We start from the raw sequence: 9,746 nt of genomic DNA on the forward strand, positions 1-9,746 counted from the left end.
TCTTTGCTCTGCTGTAGAAACTTGGTGGCTGAAGATGGCAGCCTCCATAAAGCAAGGCCCTTGCCTCAAATGTGTAAAAAAAGTCGTATTCTAAGGCTTCAAAGACCAAAAACATTTGGATTTTAAAGTAATTACACAGTTAAACAAACATGGTGTTGTATAATCACTCACTTTTAACATATCACTCAAATTGGCAATGCTAGCAGATACAAAACTGCACCATAGAAAAGTACAAGTTCACAAACTTGCATCTACTTGGGTTTTGTAAACACAAACAAATGACTTGAAGATGTTTTACTTCCTTCTTCCTCTAATTTCATAATCCCTGTGTTTGTGTTTGACAGTATATAAAGATCCCAGCACCGACCCCAGAGTCTCCCGATGGATTGAGAGTCTTCTCCTTCTACCTGTCCAGCGACAGCAAAGACAAGCCTCAGTCCAGCTTTGACTGCATTCACCAGTATGTCTCGGGGTAAGCAAGCAGCACACTCAAGTCTTTCCACAGTCCAAATGGAATATGTAGTAAATTTGGTGTGAGACTGAAACCACACGCTCTCACTGAACACTGGCCTCTCTTTTCATACAACAGGCGACAGCATCACTCGTCAGACTATGTACAAGCAACACTACAATAACACCCAAACGCAGTAATGTTATGACTGACCTACGAGGTGTGACCTGTAATAATTGAGAACAGAGAGACAGTGTCCGCGGCTATGGGAGATGGTTAGAGAGTCACATTTGCACCACTTTATTTGTAAAAAAAAAAAATAACTGCACACTTATTGATAAGAATTAAGCTTAGTGGAACAGGACAAGTAATCGCACGCAATCACAAGTCCTAGTAGTCAGGGTTTATCATTCAGTACTTTTTACATAATGTCAGAAAACAAAAGATATTATTGTGTTACTCCAACTAAAACCAGGCTTTTATACTTCATGTAAAGTGAAACTCTGAGATGTTGACTAACTCAAAGTCGGACCAACACACCCAGATAATGCAAGTGCGAGTCGGATTACTTTTGCATGTTCATGTTCAGTCAGACTCAAGCAGGCCCAGGTGCTCTGCTCATGCCCAACAGTTCCCTACACCCACGGCTTTGACCCGGAAATAATAAAAGAAGCCGGTAAAAAAAACATGGTTTACAGATGGTAGAAAGACACATGAGATGATGTTAGCTCGACATGCTAACGTCTAGCCGGCAGCTAACGTTGTTGTCGTTTGAGTTGTAACAGATCTTAACAGTAAAACATCTTCCATGGGAAGATCGTCTTCCAACTTCAATGGGATATTTACATCGATCGCAAGGGAGTCTGGTACTCTGGTACCCCAAGGGAAGGGTACCAAAGAATGGAATGGTTGGGGACAGTTATTTTGGTACTCTTCCTAATGGAAACGCAAAACAATATGTACCGTACTTTACCAAACCGCTCGGTGGGAATACTCTCTAGTGTAGTAGCAGAGGCAGACACACTTTATTCAATAAATTGATTCCCCGCTAGTGCTTGCAAACTGGGTCAAGGACAATAGTCCAACTAAGAGGCGTAGTCGAGCTGCAACAGTAGCTTCACATAACTATGCATGGAATGGTTTAACAAAATGTTACCTAATTGAGTTGAAAGTTCAAAGTCTTCTTGCTTACTCCACACACAGGGAGGGCAGGGATCACCTGGAGGGCCAGGGCAGCATTCAGGACAAGATCACGGTGTGTGCCACAGACGACTCCTACCAGACAACCAGGGAGCGCATGTCTCAGGTGGAGAAGGACATCTGGAGCCGCTCAGCAATTGAGATCAAACCGGGCCCAAGTAAGCTTTCGCCTAATGGCTGTAATGACATACTGTTGTATTTCCAAGCCTCAGTTTTGCATGGCAGCCTTCAAAGCACGTAGGCATCAAGGACAGATAAACGGCAGATTTTTCATTTACCCGTAAACCTTCTAAAGCGTTGCCTCTCACCATGTCATCCTGCTGATAATTGCCATATGGTGTGGAAGTTATCACATAATTAATCAAAGTGCTGGGCTGCCATTATTCATGTGTGCGGGACGCGTCTCTTTCTTGTAATTTTCCTTTCATTTTGACCAGATTGCTCAGGCTCTGTGCCAGCTTGCCTGCCGACATCATTAATGTGATTGAGTTTGCCAGAAGTGTGCCCTATCAAGTCTCTCACTGATGTTTTATCTAATGTTTAATTGCACTGAAAAATAATAATCTTCCGCCGCTTATACAACCATACAACACTTGCTTATACAGCTCTTACTTACTTCTAGCTCTTGTTTGTACTCAGATGTTTAAATGCACTTATTGTAAGTCGCTTTGGATAAAAGCGTCTGCTGAATGACATGTAATGTAATGTGGTATCACCCTTAGCATTGCTTGCCGTGCAAAAGCCTTGGTTTTAGTGTCACTGTCAAATGAATTGACCATGCTCCATCTCTATAGATGATGAGGCTTCATGATATTTACAAGTCTCACGAGTTTTAACGCTTGTGTAGAACATTTAAAGGATGGAAACATGCCATGTCGTCCAACGCCGCAACATAACGTTTAGCATAATTGCAGTAGCCAGCTGTTACGAGCATGTAGAGGGGGGAGTCTCTGAGAGGCTTTCACGTGATGCATTTAACATATCTGTAACACATGTGTCTAACAAATCATGGCAAAGGCATGAGCTGACATGAGATGTCCCATTTAACTTAACATTATTCACAAGCCGCCTTTCACTTCTCTCGAAAATTAATGGGTTATGGATCGTTGTGTGTGTGTGTGTGTGTGACATGCAATGAAAAGCACACAGTTGTTGTTATGGTACTCAGCACACCAGAAAACCTGCAATTACAGGTCTCAGAGTGGAAAAATGCCCTTAATGTAGATAACAGTGCATGATTTAGTGTTTGATTGCATTCGGTGGAAAAGCAGCAGCAGCAGTCCATGGTCACCAGGTGTTTTACAACCTGCCTGGAATTGAATTCTCTTGAGTCATAATTGTTTTTTGCTCCATCACATTGCGACGTCATTGAAAATCATTGTCTTTTTTCATGTTTGGTCACTGCCATTAAATAAACACACATTACTGTAAAGCGCAACAGTTGCTGTAAGTGAGATATTACAGTAACTACGTGAAGTATAATTAGAATTAACTTTGAGTCCAAACTTCCTTCAAGCTACTTTTAATTTATTACCGTCATACAATGGCTCTAGTTACGGCTTGTTTGAAATGTGGCAGTACAAGTTTTTTAGTGCAGGAAGGATACTTGCTTAAAAATCTTCATGTCCTTGTTCACGACAAGCTCATGCAAGACTACTATTCTCTGCAGGGCAGATTTAAAGCGACTTATCTGCAGTTGAACATAGACGTAAAGTTTTAAGAGTATTACCGTACCATAAAATGCCGTAGACACACATGAGTCTGCTGTGTTGTCTGCGTGAAAGTGCTGCCAGTGTTTGACCTATAGCAACCTCAAAAGTAAAGCTTAGAGTCGTAATGAGATTATGCTGTGCAGATATCTATAGTTACTGCCTGTGCAGGGCCGAGTGAATTAGTGCTTCGACGGAGAGAAAGGGCTTCTCTGTGTTAGCTGGTTGAGTTTCCATTCTCAACTGTTTACTCAGCAGCAGGCTGTAACCCTACTGTCAACCCTGTTCACTGTTTTCCTCTTGCAGAACCCTGGCCCTCTTTATGTAAGCATAATACCAGGTTCAAAGTATTTACTGCACATGTGTGCACTGTTTTTAGATCTTACTGTAAGTGCTGCACATACTGCAACTGTTGTGTTTGCATGAAGGCGATTGCACAACAATAGAGAGATGTAGGGAAAATAAAATGTGCACGGTTAGCTCTTGCGTGTGGAGCCGTTTTTCATAATCAGCATGATTTGACTGTCCTGAGGACTGGATTAGGTACGGTACACAGGCTGCGCTGTTATTGGATACTGTCATCATATGTGAATCCTGTTATCAGATCAGTTATAATCGCTTTGCTCCTCTAGGTTTATGTTGGGTAGCAACTGTCCCGCCAATCGGAATCTGCTTTTGATTTCTGCTGTGATAACTTTGTGATTAACCGTCACGGAGCGCAGGAACCTGCCCTCATCACCTTCCACACAAGTCATGTTGAAACTCATCGGTGTGTCGCTTGTTTTTATCCAGGTAAGTGTGTGAAGGTCCAGAGGAAGCAGGGTCTAGTATCGGGCTCAGATTGCAGCAGCAAACACTCGCCCAACAACAAGAGGAGCCTGATTCCCAGCCCTGTTGCGCACCGGCCCCTGAGGGACCGCATCATTCATCTCCTGGCCTTAAAGCCCTACAGGAAACCTGAGCTGCTACTGTGGTTGGAGAGGGAGCGGGCCAGTCCAAAGGACAAGACTGACCTGACCTCCGTTCTAGATGAGGTGAGACATCTGGCACATTGCCACTATGTGTATTACGTAACTTTGGGAAAGAAAATGATTGTGTTAGTCAGACTAAAACTGGATTTTTAAAAGTACATGTAGAAATAATAAGATAAGAAGACAACAAGAGAAAAAACACGGCAAATTCTAAGATGAAATGGTGTTTCACGCGCTAACAACTAGCTCTCACGCAAACCGGAAACCACTTAATACAAAAAAGCAGAAAGGGGACATATCGTCACCTAGCACCTAGTGTCTTAGAGGTGGACACACCTCTATAAATACATTACAGTAAACACAACTACAACTGCAGCTCAAATGAAATATTGTCATGTTAAAGAATCTTCCATGTGAGCAAAAACAGCTCTTTAGCATGACTTGATATCAGGAAAAATGGTTTAAGCTTCAACAATCATTGAGTCCCGCTCACTTGCTATGTTGTAATGTATAAATAGTGTCCAGCCGTCTGCTGTGCAGCAGCCAAACCTCTGTTTCTCTGTAAAGGTGAAGTCTGTGAGTTTATTTGAGGCGCATTTCCTGTGTTCACAATGTTTCAAGTGTCCCTCCAGTGGAGACTGTGTCGCCACTGGTAGCTGTAATTAGGGCTGAGCTGTAGTTATCTTTAGAAGAGAGGATTGTGTTTTGACAGGAGAGAGGCAGAGTGTCTCCAGCTGGGATCTGACTGCTTTGAAAATTGAAAGTTGTTGATTTGGGCAGATTTCTATCAGTTGTTTATAATGAGATTAAGTTGTGTAGAGGCAGGGTTAAAATGTTAGTAGCTGCAGAAACAATACAGACCCCCCGAGCAGAAAACACGTCCTGTTTTATTTGAATACATGCGTATGGAGTTACCGTGTTAACACAGTTATACAGTCCTTTTTTTACAACCTCAGCTGGCCTCTTTTTCTGTCCTGTTCCTGTTGATTGAGTAACATTGTGAGTTGTCGGTGTTACAGGTTGCCAAACTGAACCTGAAAGACCACAGCTACTCTCTGAAGGATGAGCTGTACAGACACGTTCAGAGAGACTGGCCTGGATATCTAGAAGAAGAAAAGCAGCTCATCCATAGGCTCCTGATCAGGTGAGTAAAAAAAAAAAATTTCTGGGAATGTTTAAAAACATTATATATTCACCAAATATGAGTTCACCCTTTTGGAACACAAATTATCATGGCATAAAGACTGGAAAACAAGAAAATCCACTCTTGGCGCTTTTCCATTATACAGTTCTGGCGCTACTCAGCTCTACTCAACTCGGTTTGTAGTGTTTCTAGTGATTCTTCTAGTGATGGTCAAAGCAGTTGTTTTCAGTGTAACTGAATCATTAGAATCAGTTCATTAACAAGATTCGTTCACGTTATCGTTCAGTACTTCCTGCATGACCGTCTGACAGTCACTCAACTGAAATATGGCTGAACTGGTAGTGACCTGGCTCACGATCGCCGGCTATCGGCAGTGTTGTCGCTAAATACACCAGACTCCTCTGTTAAATGTTGAGATTTTAGACATTTCCTTGCTAAATGTTGGAGATTAACGCATGTTTTTTGGGTCTTTTTAACTGATCTACAGTTCAGCATTGTTCGGTTTGATTCTAGTGTCAGACGTCGCGCCAGGTTCTATCCCTAATGGAAAAGCAAAAAAAGTCGTGCTAGAACTGTATAATGGAAAAGCGCCAATTGTCCAAGCCCCAGTTACATGCCATGGTTTTTCTTCTATTTTACTCTAAATGGAACTATTTTTTATGTAATGGTTAATGGTTTAGAAGACTTAAAACTAGCGATCGTCTGTTCACCGCTGAGAATACAGGCTTTTGACACATTGGACCAGGAGATATTGTCTTTATGCCGAGCTGCATCTCCATGTTTTAAGTATTTGCTCTATGCTAAACCAATAACCCGGCAGCTACAACTCTTGTTTTCCCAGCACATAAATGACAGCGGTATCCGTATCTTCATTCGACTCTTGGCAAGAAGGAATAGAAACATATTTTCCAAATTGCCTGTTGCGTAAAAAATTCTTTTAGACATCTTTTGAGAGTCCCATGCAGGCAGATAATGCATTAAGGACTGGGGGATGAATGCATAGTGACAGTGCTGCCAGTAATAGAGCGAGAGATCAGAGAATGAATGTGGACGTCTTCTATGATCATGCTGAAAGAGCAGCTTCAGAAAGACGACTGCTCTGCACTGATGAATCTCTTAATGGACACATCAAAGCGCAGGAAAGTATTCCGTGCACAGTGTTGCCAAATGGCATTAGCATGGAGGAGTTCAGAGTAGCACGGCGGAGTTTCAGGGCGAGTCTCCTCCCCCTCCTGTGTTCTCTCTGCCTGCCAGTAAACACGCAGGCCATGTGCTCGGCGAGTGTTTTGGAAAAAGTGCAAATCCCCACTGCTGGCTGATTGCGTAACCCCTGCTGTACGTGTGAAAGACTTCCATTTGTTGTTGTCATGAAAGTTTGTTTGCCAAGTGTGATGAATGTGTATGAGCTCTGTAGATTTTTATCCCTGTAGTTTATGTGTGACTTATAGTTTTAACTAAACGATTCAGAGGGTTGCGTGGATTTATAGGGTGTAGTTTTTTTTCTTTTTTTGTAGGGGCGTCTGCTTGAGGAAGAAGCTGTAGGAAGCAGATTAACTGAGAGGGTTTGGTCCCACAGAGGTTAAATCTGCTGCCATTGTCGTGCTTTGTTCGGTCTTTGTGGTTTCCTCCTGCAGATGATCATCAGAGTCAGAGACATAAAACAACAAAACTGACTCACACAAACAAGTCATTTGTAATGCCAGGGATTATTCCTTCCACAGAAAGTAATATTTTCTTCTTCGTCGAAAAAAAAAGCCACTATCTGTGCTTTTTTTTTTATCTGTGTCGTGACGCTTTATCAGCTTGCTCATAAATCTGCCAGACCAAGATGGATGACTTACACACTGCCTCTTCCTGTTAAGCTTTGCAGGTGACTAACCTTCCAACTCATGTCCAACTGAACGTTCTGTGTTCCCAATCTTTCCTCAGGAAACTCCAGCCAGTCCACAGTAGCCAGTTGAAGAGTCCTCAGTCCAACAATTCATTCCACAAAACACCTGGGGACTCTCCTTCACAACTCAGCCCTGCCAAGAATCTCTCTGTGGTAATTATTCTCCATCGATTTGAAAGAATTCTACTTTGTGCTATTTCTACTTTCTTTTAAAGCTAAGAAATTTACTGATTTTTGCAGACAGACAGAGAGTAAAAGCAATTTTTTATATCTCTATGTAGATAGTTCTAAATCTAGTCATTGGTCATTGGAATTGGTCCTGGAAAGCCCTAAAAAATTCCATGAATTTGATGTCAATCAACGTGCAGGATTACAGTTAACTGTCCTTATGCGTATGCTATGGGTACGTTTGTTATTCATGGTCATTCACTATGTTCTGTTTTATCCCCCCCCCCAGAAACGGCCATTACCCTCGGACACATCCAGCTGTCAAACCCCCAAAAAACAAAGACTATTAGACCAGCAGCAGTCGCCCTCTCCTGGAGACTACGGCACCAACGGTGCTCGTAGCGCCTCCAGTCACGGAAACTCTCGTATCCCGGTCAAACTGGAGTTTGACAAAACCAGCAGTCGTCTCCACGGGAGCCCGAACGGCCTGTACTCGCCGCACAAAGTCAGCGTACCGTCCGCTGTCCCCAAACTGCAGAGGACAGAGCCCGCGCCGACCGCCCCCAGCCCCAAGCCCCCACTCAGCGACGCCTCCATTTGCACAAACCAACAGCTCAACAATGGCCAGCATAAAAAGAAGAAGTCCAAAAAGCACAAAGACAAAGAACGCGAGCGCTTAAAACTGGACTGGATCGAGACCAGTCCAGACCTGAAGCAGAAACAAGAAAACCTCAAAGGTGAATAAAACTCTCTTCATTTATCGACACGTTTCTTTTTGTGCCGTCATCAATCTGTTTGCACGTTGTTTGCTCAGGTCGTGAATATTATCAGCTTATTTCAACAACAACAATAAAAATCTGGGTCGACTCGCTGGAAGCCGAGAAAGAGCAAATATCGAGCACAGTGAATGTTGTGGGGACTGTAACACTTTCTCCACCCTCCCCACTCAAAGTCTGTTGATGATTGACTGTGGAACAGCTGGGTGACCTACGGTCGACCGAGTCAGCAGGCTGCTCTGCCTCCTGCTCCGGCCCTGTTGACGTCACAGCTTGCCTTGGATCAGATCTCTTATCAGAGTCTGTGATAAATGATCCCATCAGCCTTGATATGATGGACATAGTATCTCTTTTGCATATGGCTAATTGCTTTAACCTTTATTTTTTATTTTTTTCTCTCTCCATAGACCACGAGGGAGAGAAAACACCTGTCAACGGAACGCCAGCGGAGGAACTGCCCGATTATTTAATGTAAGATTCATAAAACAAAGTGATGTCACAGGCTGTGCTCATGTTATATGTGCAGATTTAGAGAGGGGTTTTTATGGCTCGGGAGGGAAATCCAAGTATCGTGTAACCAGATCGGTGCATTTATTGTCGTTGTTGATTTCATCTGTCACTGAGGAGTTTGCCTTTTATGTGTCCAAACCACAAACGTAGAGGAGAGAGAGTGAACGAGAACAGAAACCGACTCGTCTCTAAAGGGTTTAGTTTCAGCTTCTAAACATTCACATAAATACAGGGGGAATAAAACACATGTTTAAATGAGCTGTCACAACGCATCACTGAGAATGACTTTGAAAAACAAATGGTCTTATGCCTTGCATTTGTACATCTGGTCGACACATCAGGCTGTAAAATCAGTGACGTGTCAGTCCCCTCTCTCGGCACCGACCTGCAGTGCCACCTGCTGGAGGGACGGGGTCGGGAGGTTCACAGTCTGCTTTTCATCAACAAGCTGATGTTTTTGGTTTTTTTTTTTTGGTAGAAAATACAGCACCGTAACAGCACTGGACCAGCGTCAACAGTACAAGGACGACTTCTGTGCAGAGTACGACGAATACAGAGTTCTTCATGACCGGATTGGGGCAATCACGGAGATGTTTGTTCAGTTGGGATCAAAGATCAACACTCTCTCCCCGGGAACACAAGAGTACAAGGTACTTTGTGGACCAGTGACATACGAGCTGCTCTGCGTTTCACCAAAACACGAAAACACATCTGACACGTGGCTCCACTAACACTTTCTTTTATGTTGCCCTTTCAGCTCATGGAGGAACAAATACTACAGAAGTACCGAAAGTATAAAAAAGTAAGAAACTATTTCAATCTTTCTTTTTTTCTATGTAAGCGTGATGCAAGAACCACTCTTAATATCAATTTTTATAAGGAATTTGTCGCTTTCTTTTCAGTTTCTTCAAAGAAGTCAGATTTGA

General features: G+C 42.9%; 2 protein-coding genes across 3 annotated transcripts in view; one reads left to right on the forward strand and one right to left on the reverse strand.

Annotated features, from left to right (window-relative positions):
• Positions 1 to 9,746, reverse strand: part of LOC131470196 (peroxisomal membrane protein 11A-like) — a 73,155-nt gene that overhangs the window by 50,362 nt on the left and 13,047 nt on the right. The window lies entirely within an intron of this gene.
• LOC131470194 (RNA polymerase II elongation factor ELL) overlaps positions 1 to 9,746 on the forward strand; it is a 33,070-nt gene that overhangs the window by 17,666 nt on the left and 5,658 nt on the right. The window contains exons 3-11 of the mRNA XM_058645851.1: positions 345 to 472; positions 1,655 to 1,809; positions 4,153 to 4,394; positions 5,351 to 5,475; positions 7,405 to 7,519; positions 7,824 to 8,271; positions 8,718 to 8,781; positions 9,299 to 9,470; positions 9,578 to 9,622. Coding sequence (XP_058501834.1) covers positions 345 to 472; positions 1,655 to 1,809; positions 4,153 to 4,394; positions 5,351 to 5,475; positions 7,405 to 7,519; positions 7,824 to 8,271; positions 8,718 to 8,781; positions 9,299 to 9,470; positions 9,578 to 9,622 — 1,494 coding nt within the window. The remainder of the gene's footprint in view (positions 1 to 344; positions 473 to 1,654; positions 1,810 to 4,152; positions 4,395 to 5,350; positions 5,476 to 7,404; positions 7,520 to 7,823; positions 8,272 to 8,717; positions 8,782 to 9,298; positions 9,471 to 9,577; positions 9,623 to 9,746) is intronic.

Source organism: Solea solea, chromosome 12, assembly GCF_958295425.1.
Source record: "Solea solea chromosome 12, fSolSol10.1, whole genome shotgun sequence".
Classification (NCBI taxonomy): Eukaryota; Metazoa; Chordata; class Actinopteri; order Pleuronectiformes; family Soleidae; genus Solea; species Solea solea.